Raw genomic sequence first — 18,427 nt, 5'->3', positions numbered from 1 at the left:
AAAGCAGAACGGTTTGTACCTGGACCTCTAAAGTTGGCTATATACTGTTCAGTATCTCTCAGATCAGGATCCTCCGTAATTAAAATTTAGCCACTTAACTGGCCTTGGATGCTCTCATAACACTAAGGAGTGTTACATCTGGTAAATAACTGGATGGGAGACCACCTAAAAATCCTAGGACTGAAGACTAGACTGGGATGTTGAAAAAACTTTCTGGAAGGAGGCAATGGCAAATCACTTCCATATAATCACCAATATGGAATAAATTATAGATACTTATAATTATAGGATTTCCTTAATGTTTTCAGCATTTCATACTTAAATTTTCAAATTGTGGGAAATAGATCTTGGTTGAAAAAATTGTCCTTGAAATAAAAGAGAGCTACTGGGACAAATGTACGATTCCATATAGAGATTTTAGTTCTCCTGCTTTAAGGTTCAGAATAAAATCCTGAATAAATGTGCTAAAGGAAGAGTAAATTGAAGAATTTGGACTTAATGCCATTTAGTTCTGTTGATTTCAATGGAAATAAACTCATCTAAATGCATGATCTTCTCATCTTTCTTCTGTAAATAAGCCCCCAAAGTCTGACTAATAGGAAAGTTCTTCAAGGAGACCACAAGACAATTGCTTTTTGTTTTGTTTAAATTGTTTTACACAAAACAAAATGTTGCGTAGCACATTGCAACAATGGCCATTCTGGGCAGGTTTTGGGCACTCAGTAAGTGGTTTTGTGCAAGCTGTACTCAAGATCCATAGGATACATTTACATGGAGAAGGTAATCTATAAAGCCACAAAGCAGCTAGAGATCCTCAGGGGTGACTTTTACCATCAAAAGTTTTTGTTTCTATTTCATGCAATATCCAAGGCATGGATGTATCAGGCAGTCAAGTCCCTCCCCCTGGTGAAAATGCAGGGCTGAGGGCAAGGATCAGGAGGAGCTGCCCTTTCCTAAATCTTAGTTTGTGGCAGGTGATGGTTGTAGAGACCCAGGCTTAGCAGCAGATCACCCATTAGTGTCAAAGGAGGCATGCTGAGGGCCCAGAGCAACATAGTATGGGAGCACTTCAAAATGACCAGATGCCTGCTAGGCCTTCTGCTACCACTGCAAGGCCCAGTTGCAGGGATGGGAGGATTTCAGCCATCTTTCAGCGTCAAGGATATTCAAGCAGATGTTTAGGCTTCATCCAGGTGTCTTTTCCTTTTCTGGCAGCACCAGGTGCTGTAGTGGCAAGGCAGTTCTTTTTTGCAATGGTTCAAGGAGGCATCAGTTGGCATGTGGCAGCATGGTCTGAAGGGATGAGATGTGACACATGCTATCATGCAGGATAACCAGCCATTCAGCTGATGGAGGAGGCTGGACTCTGGGGACTCCTTCATCTGGTAGCCCCAATTATTGGATCCCCTCATGCTCCATTCTTAGCAGGACAGTAGAGTCCTTCCCATATCACAGATACTGGGAGAAAATACTTCATTCATTCATTCACTTATTTATTATATTTTTAAAAATCCCCTCTCACCCCTATGGGTGGTATATGTCTTCCTCAGTCTTGGGTCCTCTACCAGAGGCCTGGGAGTTTGAAGGTTCTGTGCAGTATCTTTGCTGTTCCTAGCACTGCACTCTTCTGGACAGAGAGCTCTGATGTTGTTCCTGGGATCTGTTGGAGCCACTCTCCCAGCTTAGGAGTCACAGCCCTGAGGGCTCCTACCACCACTGAGGCTACTTTGGCCTTTATTTTCCACATCGTCTCTAGTTCCTCCTTCAGGCCCTGGTACTTCTCCAGCTTCTCATACTCCTCCTTCCTGATGTTGCTGTCACTCGGCATCACTACATCTATCACCACTGCTAACTTCTGGTCCTTGTCTACTACCACAATGTCTGGTTGATTGGCCAGTACCTGCCTGTCCATCTGGATCTGGAAGTCCCACGGGATCTTAGCCCTGTTATTCTCCACAAACTTCTGTGGAATCTTCCATCTGGATTTGGGAGGGTCTAGCCCATACACTGTGCAGCTGTTCCTGTACACAGTGCCAACTACTTGGTTGTGCTATTCAGTATATGCTATTCCTGCCTGCATCTTACACCCTGCCACTATGTGTTGGACTGTCTCTGAGGCCTCTTTGCACAATCTGCACTTTGGGTCCTGTCTAGTGTGGTAAGCCCCTGTCTAGAGTGGTAGTGTGGTAGTCTAGTGTGGTGCTTAGTGCCTGTTCTTGTGCTGCTATGATCAGTGCCTCAGTGCTGTCTTTTAGTCCAGCCATTTCCAGCCACTGGTAGGATTTCCCAATGTCAGCCACCTCAACTATCTGTCGATGGTACATCCCGTGCAGGGGCTTGTCTTGCCACGGCACTTCCTCTGCTTGAACTTCCTCCTATGTCTGCTGCCACCTCAGGCATTCTGTTAGCAACTCATCTTTGGGTGGCATCTTACTGATGTACTCCTGGATGCTCTGGGTTTTGTCCAGGACAGTGGCTTTGACACTCACCAGACCCCACCCACCCTTTTTCTGGCTGGTATACAGTCTCTGGCTGTTGAACCTGGGACAGAAATTTCCATACGTTGTGAAGAGCTTCTGGGTCTTCACATCAGCAGCCTCCATGTCCTCCTTTGGCCAGCTCACTATACTGGCAGGGTATCTGATGACTGGCAGGGTGTACATGTTGATGGCGTGGATGTTGTTCTTCCCATTAAGTTGGTTCTTCAGGACCTATCCCATCGGCTGGATAGTGTAGTGGTTAGAGCACTGCCCTTTGATGTGAGAGACTGGGGTTTGAATCCCAGCTGGTACGTACCTTACCAGGAGGGGTCCTTGGGCAAAGACCCCTAACACTTCACCTGCTACCTCAAATATGAGAGTGACATGAACTAAGAGAGTCATACCGGCTCAGACATCACCCAGATTAACAAGATCCACCCCAGATGTTGGGGAACCAGGACAATCTGATGATAAGTGGGCTACTGGAACAAACCACACATGGACAAGACAAGAGAACCTGGAATTGATGTAATGCAACTACAGCACTAGACCTAATGAGAGGGGATATATGAAACGTATGAGGGAACTATGGATGGACAGAAGACCTACATCCACACTAACTGGGAAACAACTAGTTACCCAATGCTTCAATGAGTGAAGAGGAAGCTGCTCTCACAACTTGAGATAGACCAACTACACATTACATCCCAGACTCAAGAAGACCCCCAAAAAAAGACTGGATGTGCAGCCAACACTGGAAGCTGGAACATCACCCCCTCCATTATAGCAGCTGATATGAGGCATAAGATCATGAATAAACTAACTACAGTCAATCCTAGAGACTGATTACCAAGGCTGAGTGGAGAAGTACCATCAGATAGTACGCTAGAAGATGCCACTAGAGCCCTCACAACAATCCCTACTACCACTGTAACTCAAACCAATGAACTGGTACCCCTTGGGGTTCTGTGCCTAAGGGAGGATTAGAACTCATGGTCTGCCAGTTTCTAGGCCATCACGTTATGAGCAGCAAGCTCCAACCCTTCATCTCAGGCACTTGGTCCAGTCAAGGAGGAGTATGTAATCTCTCCTTCTCTATGGACTGCTGGTGGTAGGGTGAGAATGAAGGGATGCCTGCTGCTGTAGGCACCAACACTTCCAATGATGAAGCACCCAAACATAGCCAGGTGTTGCTTCATGAGAAGAGGCTAGATGTGATTCATTTCAAAAATGAAGTGAACGTGTCTGTGAACTACATGCTAGAGGGCTGCTTCTCTGGGCAGCAAAATCTCAGTGGAGGCTTTGTGGTCACAGACAGTGAGCCCAATGTGTAAATAGCAACCTGTCAGTTTATTGGTGTTGGCTGCATTGCTCAGAAACTGAATTTAGTTGTGCAGGATGATCTTGATCTGGAGGGACCTGCAGATCATCCCAAGTAGTGCAGAGGGTGCCGTGTATGGCAAGATTGCTGGTGGTTTCCACCAGAGTGTGAAATTGAAGTGGATCTAGACCAGCACCAGGTGGAGCTCTACCCATCCTGACCCCTGATGTTCCCAGGGACAACAAATGGCCATGTGTGGAATGGCAAAGAAGTCGGCTGTCTGCTTTTTTGACCACAGGGAGTGGAAACTCATGGCCAAGGCAGCTTAAGCTGTTTGTCATAGTGAACTTCTCAAGTTCAGAGACAGCCTTGCAGAGCCAAGTTCTATCTTTGGTTCTTTTCTTAGAAAAGTTGATGGGAGAACTGGAGAAGTTAGAGTCAGATCTGTGTGAACCAAGGGGATGTCTCCTGGTGAGAGAGCTCCTGATTTATTTATTTATTTTTATATCAACACACTCCCAAGGGACTCTTGGAGGTTTACAACATAAACTTTCAAAACATAACCATATAATGAAACTGTAAAAGTATACATAATTAAACATTAATCTTGTTATTACTGTTAGGTATCTCCCAACTGAACTTGAACACTGAAGGCTCTCCTAAATAGTTCTGTTTTTACTGACCTCTTAAATGCTGGGAGGGAAGATGCATTATAGATTTCCAGAAGATGGCTACTCCTGAGGCTAAGAACCATAGCTGAGAAGTACTGATTTCTGGCCCCTCCTCCCCAAATTTGCATGGGTGAAACCCTCAGCATCCCTACACAGGATGTGCAAACTGGACAGGTAGGTTCTGTTTGAAGTAGGCAGTCTTGCAGGTCCTGGCAGCAGAAGCAGTTCAAGCGGAGGACATTAGACAATGCCACAGCCAGGAAGGAGGGGATTTTGGTCATGGCTTCTTCTCTAGCAGCAGTAGCAGCAGGACCCAGGGCCCCAGTTCAGGCATAGGTTGTCTATTGGCTGCTACTTTTCAGTTCTCTGTTACCTGAGAAAATCAGAGGAAAGTGAGGAGACTGTTTTGCTCCAGTTTGGGACAACCTGTAACAAGTCTGTCAAGCTGCCTAGTAGTATGTCTTTGCCCACCAACTAGCATCCCAAGTAAGATGGTCTTCTCCAGAGCAAATGACATGGTGACACCCCTTTGCTGACAATTAGTCTTCCTTTAGTCTTTGCTGGACTTCCCCACACTTCCTTCCTTTGGAGGGAATTTGGCCCTCACTTTTCTTTCCAGTTTACCAGCAATAGCCTACTCACTGCTATAATCAATGGTGAGGGGTGAGAGCTGTCTCTAAGATGCCAATGTACCTGGGTGACATTTTGAGCCAGTCACTTCCTCATTGAAGCAAGTTCTTCTGGAATGAGTCCCTGGCTCAGGCCACCTGAGAGATCAACACTTGATAAGATCCATGTGGCATACCTCCCATGGCTTCCCACCCTCCCCCAATCATTGGCCCAATCACATGGCAGGTGATTATGTTGCTGGGCCCCAACTAGGTCAAACAGGGCACAGTGCCACATACCCACCACATGAAGGTGGTGCTCTGGCCAGCAGCCCTAACAGAAGAAAAAGGTGAATTATTCGTCCTCACTCCTTGTGCTATTACCTGAGAGTTGGAAGGTAAGCTACTAGTGATCATTGTAAAGGTTCCTGTGGGGAAGTTGGATTTCAGGTGGGTGCCTTAATATGCAGCCTTCCAAAGAAAAGCAAGTGAAATGTTGGACATAGGGTTGCAGGAATGTGTAGATGTGCAGGCATTGCTATGCTTAAGTTTACCTACAAGCAAAAGTGTGTTGTTTGGCTTAGGATGGGTGCGTCCGTGTGCATGCACACTCTGTGACTGCTTTTGGTTCCTGTTGATGTTGAAATGTAGGATGCCTATAAAGGGACGCATCCTCTTCAAAAGCACGCCAAAAGCTTTACAATCAACAAGACAAAGAGCATGTACAGAGTGCACATACATATCTAAATTCAGCAAGCCATCATTAATGTTGCTATTTTGGGGGGGATTTCCAGGGAAGAAATGGCAAAGTGAAGACAGCTCTGCTAAAAGTGGAGCCAACAGCCACAGCAAAATGAAGAACCAGTGAGTAGACCAGCTCTTCATAATTCCTTTCCAGACAAGGAGAAGACTTGAGATCACCCACAAGTGCTCCAGACAGTGGTCTCTGGCAGGTTTATAGCTCTGGGAGATGAGGGAAAAGCTATCTTGTTGAAACCACAGACGGTGCCTTTAAAAGGACACTGAGGGAACTAGAAGGAACTAAAGATTACAATTAAAGGAGAAGACCACTCAAAATCGACTTACTAATATAGAATGAAGCAAAATATTTTAACATTGGACATATCGAAGGACATTTTTTAATAATGCATCCAGAAGTTAATTTTAAGAGTGTCTGCCTTTATAGATAGACTGTGTTTAAAAGATGTTATGGAAGAGGAACAAATTCGACCTGACAAGATTGAGAGTGATCTGGATTTAAAAATGCCAAGCTACAAGAACGATATGGAAAAAAGATGCTACACTGGACATACAAAAGAAACTGACTGATGTCTTAACGTTTAAAAGGGATATGCAAACCAAGAGAGTGACCTGGATAATTTCCCTATATTGGATTTACAAAAGAGGCTTGTTAAAGCTTTGAAGAATTTTGTGAGAAGGTACGAAGAAAAAATGAAAAGAAATCAAGTTCTGGGACATTATTTGAAGGGACTAAAGATCAAGATTGTTAAAAGGAATATAAAGTTGATTTATTTGATCAAAGTTAAAAGAGATATGTTACCTCTTGTAACCCTTAATAGACTTTTACTGACATCAGGACTAAAATGACGAGGCTTTAAGGATTTGTTTATAGATAAGAGATGGAATATGGGAAGAAGAGATAATTTGTTGTATTTTAAGAGAAGGTGATAGGTTACTAAAATTTTTTATACTTGTTGTGATGAAGGGGGAGGTCATTTCTTTATATATTTCTTTTCTTTTTCTTTACTATATTCTTATTTTTTCTTTCTTTTCTATTTTTCTATTTTTTTCCTTTCTGCGCCTTCTATTTTTTCTTTTTTCTTTTTTCTTTAGTTTATATTAGTTTATCTTTCCAATTGTAATCTTTAATAATAATTATGTATTTTTTAATAACAATTATATAAAAAAATGAATGTTGCTGTTTTTTTCTCCCCAAAGTTTGATGTTGAAGGTGTTTTTTGGTTTGAAGGCTTTATCTGGAGTTGTTGACTTTGGCGTTATTGATCCACTCTGTACACTGCATTTTCTTATGACTTTTTGTTGATGGAGACTTCAGAATGCACATGCCAAGGAAAGTCTCTAGGCTGGTTGGCCTGCTCAGTGAATGTGTGTATGCATATGCACGTGTGTGCGTGCACTCTGTTCATGTTCTTGTGCCTTGTTAATGCAGTCTGTGGGACATTTTGCTGCAGAGCCATGTCTGAACCCAATTGGTCTGACTCATTTGCTGCGATTTTTTGGGAGCATTTCAAACGCAAGAGTTATTTTGCTGAGCAAGGCTCTGTGCATGACGACTCTTCTGGTCTGTGTGCGACTGAGTACCAATGATGTCAGTGTAGTTTAATTTATGCGTAGGAAGTAAGTGACAGCAGCCAAGCAGAGAGGGATTTTTTTGTGTTTCCTATGGACAGCAGCTCTTTCTTCCTTTTGCTAATGCTCATTCTGCCAGGTAGAACTGCAGTTCTTTTCTGTTGTCACTTCGCTTATTGTTCTGAGACAGATAGCGGTGGGGAGGGTGGGGAGTAAATCTGTAGGGAAATGTTAATACTAGAGTGGGGGGAGATATACATATTCCTGACTGTCTTCAAGGTTATGTTTAGGTGTAGAGGTACAGATTTAAAAGAGGAGGCTTATTTTAAAAGCTTTTTTTAAAAGTACCGCCTTAATGGATTGACTAGAATGGATTTAAATGTTTGGCTAGTTGTTGCCTGCTCTGGAGGAGGTCACTGACTGAAAAGATGGTGTCTTTCATGAGATCAAAAACATGGAGCCAGACTCTCTCCTAGCATTCCTTTCCATTAGATTTCTTAAACGTTGCTCTAAGTTCAAAGCTTAGCTCAAACTAGAGTAAAAGAAGAGGAAAGAAAAGGATGTAGTAGAGTTTTCTGCATCTTTCTGCTGACTTCTAGTGGCCATTCAGATTTTTGCAGTCAAAGAGGCTTGTTCTGAATCCCACTGTTTCCTATGGCTGGATCATCCAAAACTGTTTCACTTTGCTTTAGTTTAAAGCCAGAAAACAACGAAACTGTTCCAGATTTTGCTTCAGAATGTCAGGTCATCATCCCCTCTGGAATGTAATGTTTTGTTTCAAGTTCAGGACATAACCTTTTTGGTCACACTACTACCTAATTTTTCCTAGTAAGAGATCATTATTGCAACGCTGGGGCATTTTTCTGTAGGGACCAATGTTTACAGTGCTATCCACAGAGTACAGTCAAAAAACTTAAGATGGTGGCCACGATGGTGTGATGTGCATTGCAACCTCACCCATACCATAATACCTACATTCTCATCAGATCATATGAAAAGTTCAAACAGAAGAAAGACCCATGGCTGACTCTTCCACATTGTTAAGTGTCCTGAATAAACTATGTTATCTCACTAAATTGACATGAGGCAAGTTTTCATGTTCTTTATTTTTTCTAGAGTATTACAACCATTCAGTAGATGAATCCATCTCTCCAAAGAAGTGCAAGAATATCCCCAAACTTGACTTGAGAGGCAGAGGCCACTTTGCCTCTTCCGAATGGGCTTTGGTCAGACTTACCCCAGAAGAAGAGAAAGCTGATCACAACCTTCTGGCGGTCCAAGTCCTGGTAACCAGTGATGGAAGCAGGTATTGGTTACTGATGCAAATTTCCTTCCCTGAATGAGCCAGATCCAGAAACTGTAGACCCCAGTTGTCAAAGGAAGCAGAGGAGGTGATACAAGAGAAGGAAGGATGATGAACCAGGAACACTGAACTTTTGCAGTTTGCATGAAGCTCTTCTGGGCATATGATTCACCGGCAGGAAATCTTTGCATCCCACACAGTCTGAGTCACACAGGGTGGGGGTGGGGATTAAATCCAGATTGACTCTGACAACAACAACAGAAATTACAGTAGGTAGGAGCTATTGAAGTTTTCAAGAAAGCAGCTTGTAGGATACAAACGTATATCTTTCCTGGTTTCCTTTGCACTGAGTTTCTTCAACTTTTGCCCTTCCAGCTCCATGCACAGCAGTTTTTTGCTTCTGAAGAGCTGTCAATAATCTGATAGGCCTTCCGTAATGTGGGTTGAGAGGGGTTTGTTTTCTTTTGTTTTTGCTGGGTGAGAGTTATGGCAGTTGTAATCCAGCACATCTGCAGGGCACACGTCCAGAAACAGGACACACATCAAATGTAAAACTGTAGCAAAGTCAGCCAATGATGCTTTGTTTAAATGGGCAAAATATAAATAGCAGAGATTTAACAGTGTGTCACATGTTACTGATGACATATAAGAACAAGTGAATTTTCACTTCATTTGCTTTCAGAAATGTTATTAAATCCCATAACAACTCAACCTCTGCATTTATCCACAAAAGCTTGCATCAATGATAATTGTCTTAGTATTTCATGTACCAGGATTTTATTATGGTTTTGCTCATATTACATCTAATGTAAAAGTAGAGAGCAAGAGTGCATTTGTTTATAAAAAAGAATGCACATCACCGAGCATATCCTCAATAATTTCATATTCTTTTCCATGAGAAAATATTAAAAGGCAGGGACAAATGAGGTAAATGAATTAAAATCCCTTTGCTTTCTTTCTCCCAGTTATTCCAAATAGAAGGGAATCCTGCACCTGAGAAGAGGCACTGTGCACTACTTAGCACAGCAAATTGATTTAAGGGAATATTTTGTAGGAAGGAGCAATGCGGGAGTACAAGGAGTCCCCAGGTTAAAACGCCCAGCTTAAGGACAACCCATAGTTAAGAACAGAGCCTACTGTAACAAAACTTAAGTTAAATACACAATGGTTCAAGTTCATTGCACAATACTATTTATTATTATACAATAATACTGTTTTGGCTTACCTACAAATTCGACTTAAGGACAGACCTTAGGAACAGAACTCGTTCTTAAACTGGGGACTACCTGTATTCTGAAAGTGATAACATCGGAAGTGAAAAACAATGGAACGCATAGAGGATATCGTTGCTTTTTGCACTGCTTATACAATGGGAACATTTTTTATCAATCTGTCTGAGTCTTGGTGTATTAGAAATCTCAAGCTAGTAGTAGAGCAACCTGAAAACTTCACATACCTTTAGATTAAAAATTTTCAGAGTTATAGGAAAACAAATGAGTTCTCCATGGCAATCAACATGGCTATCCATCAAATGAGAAATAATGAATAAAAAGTAAAGAAAAGCAATGGATCAAGCCTGATTAGAAAGCCAGAGCTGGCTATACCCACCATGACGAGCTATCACACAAAGTAAAAAATAAATCAAATTATAGCCCGGTTATAATTATATCTCATGTCAAATTATGCAAAACTGCCAGGAAAAAAAAAATTCTAACATAATGATTAAAGTGTTGGATTCAGAGTAGAGGGATTTGAATGATTTTAGGTCCAACAGTCTCTCTCAACCCAACCCCCCCATAGGGAAACTCTTATAGGGGTAAAATTAGGGGAGACCCCTGTGTTGTAAGCTGCCTTGAGCTCTCAGAGAAAAGGCAGGGTAGAAATGCCATGAATGAATCAACCAAACATTTTATATTCTTCTTATCATTGACTTCTTATCATTGACTTAAAGAAATGAATGAAGATGAGATATACTCCTTTGGACTTGACCTATGATCTCCAGTGTTCTACCCCAGAGATGTGAGAGCATAGAGCAATGTTGAGGAAAGAAGCTTTGTGCTACAAACATGTTTAATATAAGCAAATAAAGCTCCAGTTTTCAGTGAAAAATTCTTAACTCCATCAAATTCCCCCAAAGGATTAAGTATATTTGATGTTTCCCAAAAGGAGTATGTATAATTGATATACTTAGAACATTTTTTATCAGTGTTATTAATTTATTGGGAATATTTACACTGCAGTCATCCAGGCCTCATATTGTATAAATATTACATAAGGGGGGAAAAGATACTGTGCATTTGTGAATGGTTGATTAGCTGTTTTGTACCACTTGCTGGCCATGCTTAAGACAACCACAGATCTTTCTCTCTTGGATTCTTAGCTCAGAATCTGATCTTTCTGGCAATTCAGCCATTTCTGAAGCCCCAGAAGACATGTTGCCATTGTTTGAGCCCTGGCACTGCATCCCATCTTCACAGAGATCTCCACTGATCAACACAAATTTGCGGAAGGGAGATGATGGTCTTGAAAAATCCAAAGCTGCCAACGGTAAGTTACTATGAGCAGCAAACATCTCTGTTTTCACTAAAAGGCATTGAAACAATTCAAGACATCCCCACTGATAAAGAACATCCAACTGAAGTCACTCCCATGGTTTAGCAGCTATATGTCTCCCCTCCACTCCCCATCATAACCTCCTTATGCTTCAGCTTCTGCCCTGCCTTTCTCCAAAGTTATTCACAGGGTTCTCTGGTATTTAATGTACTTTCCCCTTTTGGGCCTCCCTTAGCCTTAGCTTTCTATCTCCCACATTGCTCTGTTTCACTTTGTCATTGTTTGCTTGATCAACATGATTAACTTTTCCCTTGAAGTCAGTTGTGAGAATTATGTAACTTCTACCAAGGAAAACAAATGTTTCCTTTTTCTCCCTTATTTTTGAGTGAAAAACCCACAGGCAAGAGAAACAATAGAGATACAGAAATGGCTGGGCATAAATGAGCTATTGTGCTATAACATTCTGCAAAAATGGACTTATTTTAAAATTGAGAGTTAAACAGCTGAGCCTGTCTAAGGGAAAAACTGTTTGGAGAACATTGCCCTCTAGTGGCTGATATTTAAATATTGATCTGCCCACTGGATATCTTGAAGTTGTTAGGTGTCATTCTTATTGCATAAAACATTGTAATTTTGTACTCTTCTACATGAAATGTAAACTTCTTGAGTGAACTGTTCTATGAAGAAAACTTAACTGAATTTTGTATTGCCACAAACTGCAGCAGGACTTCCTCTGTTTAAACAAATGTCGTCTATAGCTGGTTTTTCCTCTTTCCCCTCTAGCATTACAACGAGCCTACAGTTTTCGTGACTCTTCTTCATCAAAAAAATATCAGAACTGGAAAAAGAACATTCAGTCAAGTAAGATATAACATGATTAACACTCCTGATTCAAGTATTCATTTACCTACACTCTTCCCTAAACCATTTCATTCATGTTCAACTTTAATTTGTGCCTTTTTTCAGCGGACATATTAGATGCGCCATAATGTCCACCCTAGACTCATGACTTGAATATGATTACTTTTAAGGAAACTGCTTTGATATAAACTTTAGAGTTTCAAAGAGATGAGATCCAATTTCTTCATTCCCCGCCCCCCAGAACACAGCTTGGTCCATCTGGCCTGCAAATCATCTCTGGAGCCTGATTCCTCTCAGCTCTTTTGAGTTCCATTATTAGTGCTAAGACTATAATCTTCGGTATCTTCGGCCTCTCAGAAAAGGCTGGCTGGAAACATTTTGTTGCTTGAGGCAAAGTTACTACCTATTTCCCCTTCTGTAGAATGGTATAGAACAGTGTTTCTCAACCTTGGCAGCTGGAAAATGTGTGGACTTCAACTCCCATGCTGGCTGGGGAATTCTGGGAGCTGAAGTCCACACATCTTCAAGTTGCCAAGGTTGAGAAACACTGGTATTGAAGCTTCTGAACTGATACTTGGATCTTTGATGCTGGCAAGGCGGGGAGTATCTACCCGTTTCTGAAAAGCAAGCTAGATTAGGCAGTCTAGGATATCTTGTGATGTATTCCCAGCACCTTCCTCCTACATTTATTTTTATTTATTTCATTTCTATTTCAAATTTGTCACTACCCATCTCACCACAGAATGACTACATAGGGGAACATCAGGGAATTCAGGAGGAGAAGGCAGGACACAGCCCCTGCTTCATGCCCCTCCAACAAGCATCTGCCATCGGAGGCCACTGCCTCACTGTCAGGCTAGCCCTGCTTTTGACATCAAACAGAATGTTCTGAGATGCCCAATATCCCTGAATTCATGGTGCTCACTCTAAGGCAGTTCCACAAATAATGATTAACAATGCCTTTGATTTACATATTATAGTTAGATATAAAAAGCCAGGTTTGCCTAGCTGTCTATTAGCATACCAGCTAACGAACCAACAATTTGCAAAAATCTTACATGCTTTTTCAAAGGAGAGAGAGGCAGGTGGCAAAACTAGCACCACCTCATTTTTAATTTGTGCTTCTCAATTAAATGTGTGTTCAAAATGCTGCTTATTAATTCTGCTGTCATTTTGTATTTTTAAAAAATTTCCCCTGTGTGTTTGATGAGGAGTCTCCAGAGGGAGCTAAAAGCTTGTTGGAAGAAGACAGTGAATGTTAACATGTTCAAGCTAATCTACTTACTGGAATGAATTATTACCTATGATGAAAGTATTCTGCCCAATTCAACAACTGTATTTTATCTTTTAGTATTTCAGACTACATCATTTTAATGTTTAAATGCTATTCTACTTCATTTTTAGAAGTACAGTCTTATTATTGTCACTTGAGAATAAACTTAAATTTGGTTTGGATAACTTTCCTTTAAATCAGTGTGAACTAAAAACTTGGAGACTGTCCCCAAAGCCCACAAGACAGAAGCAAATTATTAAATACATGGCTTATTGACTGTATTTACATTTAGTTAAATTTAAATTAAATTTACAGGTAACTAAATTTGGTTTTATCCTGGTTTTACCTGTTTCTTTATCTTGATTTTTTTGTAATATGGCTCTCAACATGCTAATCGTTGGCCCTCAGCTCAGAAAAAGATGAAAATTGTACCTTTAAAGATTTCAGATTTAGGTATGTCGCATATACGAAGTGGTTTTCATGGGTGGAGATGGCAGGAGACATCTGGAAATGGAATCAGTGGTCCACAACCTACTGTTACACACTAGTTTGCACTGGGGTGTATGGATAGATCAATATTCCTCAAGTTTAGCCCCATTTTCTTTGGACTTTTCCCAATGTGTATTCAATATATTAAATGCACACTGGGAATATGGAACCTGAGGATATTCTTGGAATATACCACAAGAAAAAAAAGGGACAAAGGAGTGGATAGATAATTTGGAGGAACTCTGCAGGATCTGGTCAACATATCTTATTTGTTAAAGAGACAGGCATCAGCTGAAATGATGTCACTTGCTTCAAAAGGCAATATGAGTGTTGAATTCATCCAAATCTGGACAAATATTTGTTGCATTTACTATTCCACTGGCAAAAAACTCACTACGGTACGTGAGCCAAGAATTCCTATTGAAAGGGTGAAGGATTCGTTGCTTCCCATGTTGCTGAGAACAAAACATTTCCACCATTACTAGTGCGTGGGGGGGGGGCGACAAGTCTTTGACAGCTGCTGCTTGTGTCCCCCGCTGAGCTTAATTGGCACCACCAGGAGCTGAGCTGAGCCATTCAGTCAATAAAGAGAAGAGCTGCCTGGCCTTGAATTCCATTGTGAAGAAATCTGAAGGTTGGTGGGAAGCAGCCCAGCAGTGAAGATTCTGCTCCACAATTCTGAAGGCGGGGTTAAAGGAAGCAGGATAAATGCCGAGATGACAGGCTGCTGTAGATTTACAATAAGGGAGAATAATCTCGCCCAATGATTAGACTGTTGCTGGATGCTCTGAATATGACATCATGTCAGAGCTGTAACCGCAGAATTCAATTATACTAGTCACTGAATTTTAAAGAAACAGGTACAGGGAAACACAAACTCTGAGTTTTTTTCCTCTCAGAGAGTGAGTTTTTCTAAAATATTCGTGCCTCCTAAAAGGCAATATGCATAGGCAATATGGACTATGCTACAGATTTCAGATCAATGAGAGAGGTAAGCTGAGGACATAACCATAGAATCATCGGAGGTCTTCTGGTCCAACCCCTTGCCCAGGGCAGGAATACTCATACCTTCTGGGACAAATGGCTGTCTAATCTTTGCTTAAAACCTCCAGTGATGGAGTAGCCATGACTGTTCCACTGCTTAATAGTTCTCACATTTAGGCGATTCCTCCTCACAATATTTTGATTTGGGATCTCCCTCTGTAAAGCTTCCATCTGTTTTTATCCTACACTCAGGAGCTCTGAAGAATAAATCCATATCCTCTTCCCGTTGACAGCTCTTCAAGTCTTGGAAAACTGCTATCATGGGTCCTGTTAGCTTTCTCTTCCTTAGGCTAAACATACCCAATAGAAATGTTCACAAACGTTTTAACTGAACAACTTCTTTTGTAGATTTTCCTCTATTGTATAACAAGAGAAATGGACCATTTTCAAAAGAAGCTTCTGCCAGCCTTCCACAAGAGGTCGAGGAGAGTTGCTTCAAGACAGAGGTGGGTGACCAAGGGTGGGCAGCACACTTTTTTTGGACCTGCTGTATCATTTTTGTTAACACGCAATTTTAACATTTGTTTTAACATTTAAGTGGACAATCCATTTAAGACACAATGAGACAGAATTGCAGTTCAGAAGACTTCAGTCTCTCTTGCAACATTGGCCCTGCCCAACTAAGGGCATCAGTGCCCTTGAGATAAGATATTTGAGAGGGAAAATGGCTGTTTTTTGCAGTAACATTTGTCCTACATGGATTAGCAGAAAAGAATCATTTCAGTGGAGCTGACAAGCCTTGAGAGTGGTTCTGTTGCATCCCTGATCTTTGCTGTTGGCAAACAGGCTACTTCATAAGTCAGTCAATCCACCCAGTATGCATTTGTTTTAATTGCTTGTAGAGTGAGTAATTAACTACTACAGCTCTTCTGTTAATTTCTGGAAGGGTGCAACTGCTTACCCTTGGCCTTCAGGGATCCTGTCTCTTCTTGAAGCTTAAAGCCTATTAACCTGCAAGAGCCTGAACACTGTTTTGGGTTCCAGGGAAGCAGAATATCTCCTCAACCCCCTCTCTCCATCCCTTCCCCATCCCTGCCAGATGGGCTATTCTTAATGTTAATATGCTTCCCTCCAAGCACCTTAATATGAATTGTAGAATCATAGAGTTGGAAGGGACCTAAGAGATTATCAAGTCCAAGTCCCTGCATAATGCAGGATTCAGTTCAACGTCCCTGAATCTATGCTGTCCTCCGATTTATGAGGCAGAAGGAAAAAAGGCTGGCACCCTTTGTGCTACTCTCAGCAATGAGAAAAACCTCAGAAATTTAATGCGGGATAACTTAATGAATGTGTTTGGTGGATTCTCCTGGTGTTACCAGCCAGTAGGAAAGATAACCAACCATCACTGTCCCTAAGGGAAGAAGCAGGTTTTGACAGACAGCTAAAGCCAGGGTTGTAACCATCTGTCAAAACCTGCTCCCAATATATGATCAACAAATGCATGGTAGAGGAACTGATTCTGTAGTCAATGCCCTCTTGCTTTATTAGGTACCACCCATCCATCCCAGAGTGGATGATCTGCAGAGTCAGTAAAATAGGAGAGGAGATGTTCTCTTGCTTTATCAGGAACCAATGGATGAGCTGCAGTATCTGATCTGCAGGACAGGTGGGCGCTTCCCAGGAGCATCCTCCATAGTAGATATTCTGCACTGCTACCACCCACCCTGTGGAACAGGTCCTGTTTTTAAACACAGTTCTGTGAGAGAGCACAAGGCTGTGTTTAAAAATAGCTCTCTCCGCTTATTCTACCAACCCAAATGATAGGTGACAGGCGTGTGTGTGTGCATGTGCCAAAGCAGGACAGCTAAAAACAAGTGTAAGCTGCCTCTATGGTGGGCTGAGGATGACACAAAGGCAATGTTTCCAGTGACATGACTTACAAAGATCATTATCAGGGCATTTTTCATACCATGAGGAACAGGATGTGAGGATGAAACCATAGTAATTCTTTTTCATTATGCTTGCTTCCTTGTTCAGTTTTCTTCTGAAGAGTTGCTTCCATTCTCAGCTCCTGTTAGTGCCTCCTTTTCTGTATCCGATACATCTTCATCCTCTCTCATCAGCTGAAGTACGGCTATGCTTCAGCCTTGGGGCTTTTTCTTCAAGGCAATTACGAGTCTATGCTTGCTACAGATACGTGCCAGGTTATTTTCAGGCAGGAATACAAACATAGCACAAGTATGGCAGGTCATAATTGCAGACTCTTGTCCATCTGTCCTAATGCTTGTTTTTTTTTAAGATTCTAGTGGTAGAAGAGTTTTCTTGTTCCCATTTCAAGTTCTCAAGTTAGCAAAGTGTGGACTTCATTTAGGCAGAAGATTTTTTAAAAATAAATATCCTTTGAGTTCCCCTGTAGAACCTCACTGTTGGCTTTTCCTGTTCACTTGCTTACTTCTATGCCAGATAACCACAGCCTGGCAGATGGTTAAGTTCTGCTCATTGTGCTCCCTTGCCCCATGCCAGGGGTGTCCACAGGGTACGGTCAAAAAAATAAAGATGGCAGCTGTAACAGCATTGATGCACATAAAAAATGGGCAGACCTTTTATTGCACCAGTATGGCTGCCATCTTTAGGTGTTTTGTTTTTTTTTACTGTACCCTGGTGGACACCCTTGCCACGTGCATAGCTTTCTCTCCCTCCCCATCCATCCACTGCTACACTTCCCATTATTTCTCCAACAGATACTCTCTCAGCTGCTTTCTCCCAGATCTCTCTCTCTCTCTCTCTCTCTCTCTGCCTTTCCAGCCCTACCTTTCTTTCCCTTTCTCCTTCTCCAGCCCCCTGACAATCCTTTCCAGCCTATCTTCCCAGTGGTCCTTGGGCATTAGCACCCTCTTCTTCAACTCTTCCTGGGCCACCCCTGTTCTCCTTCACATATTTGCCACACCAGTTGTTGGATTCTTCCCCCCAAAAGCAAAAAGATCTGCACTTCACCTTGGCATCTTTCCAACAAGGTTTGTGAAGTGTGTTAGCCTAGCTTATCTTACAAAACAGCAGGGTAGCCAACCTGCTTTTGTTCTGTTTTGTTTTCACTCAGATGGATGCACCCAGGGTGGGCAGGCAGTGAAAATGTACACAAACATAGGATGACTTTGCTTTTCTCCATGTCTCAACTCCAGGAAAGGCATCATTATATTGTCTGATGATTTTTCTAAGAACAACCTTTGGAAAATTCTGGACACTGTTAATAGCCCTCTGACTTTGCCAACTGTACCATGTTTAACAAGCCAAGCTCTAGTGTCTATTTAAAAACCATTTTCTTTCATCACTGATAAAATCAAATATTAACAAAAATTCAGATAGAACATTTGCATGTTGTTACATGGAAATGGAACTATGCCTTTCCATGTAATAATACCAAATAATGCACTTGGAGTTCCTGGTAGTTGTTTAATAATTTGTATAATACCTTTATTGGCCCAGTAAAGAGGATCAAGCAAAACCAATATACTGTAGAAAGAATAATCACCAAAAAAAGGTGAATAAAAGATGT

At 41.6% G+C, this 18,427-nt stretch overlaps 1 protein-coding gene across 1 annotated transcript in view; it reads left to right on the top strand.

Moving 5' to 3' along the window:
* Nucleotides 1–7,484: 7,484 nt before the first annotated feature.
* Nucleotides 7,485–18,427, top strand: part of LOC103059454 (F-actin-monooxygenase MICAL2-like) — a 43,334-nt gene continuing 32,391 nt past the window's right edge. Inside the window, exons 1-5 of the mRNA XM_088145924.1 lie at nucleotides 7,485–7,550; nucleotides 8,528–8,717; nucleotides 11,095–11,261; nucleotides 12,051–12,128; nucleotides 15,283–15,380. Of these exons, the coding sequence (XP_088002050.1) occupies nucleotides 7,505–7,550; nucleotides 8,528–8,717; nucleotides 11,095–11,261; nucleotides 12,051–12,128; nucleotides 15,283–15,380 (579 nt within the window). The 5' untranslated portion in view covers nucleotides 7,485–7,504. The remainder of the gene's footprint in view (nucleotides 7,551–8,527; nucleotides 8,718–11,094; nucleotides 11,262–12,050; nucleotides 12,129–15,282; nucleotides 15,381–18,427) is intronic.

This window comes from Python bivittatus, unplaced genomic scaffold, assembly GCF_059951505.1.
Source record: "Python bivittatus isolate LINGU-HERP-01145 unplaced genomic scaffold, Pbiv_v1 ctg000480_np1212, whole genome shotgun sequence".
Lineage (NCBI taxonomy): Eukaryota > Metazoa > Chordata > Lepidosauria > Squamata > Pythonidae > Python > Python bivittatus.
This window is presented reverse-complemented; position numbering and strand designations above follow the sequence as displayed.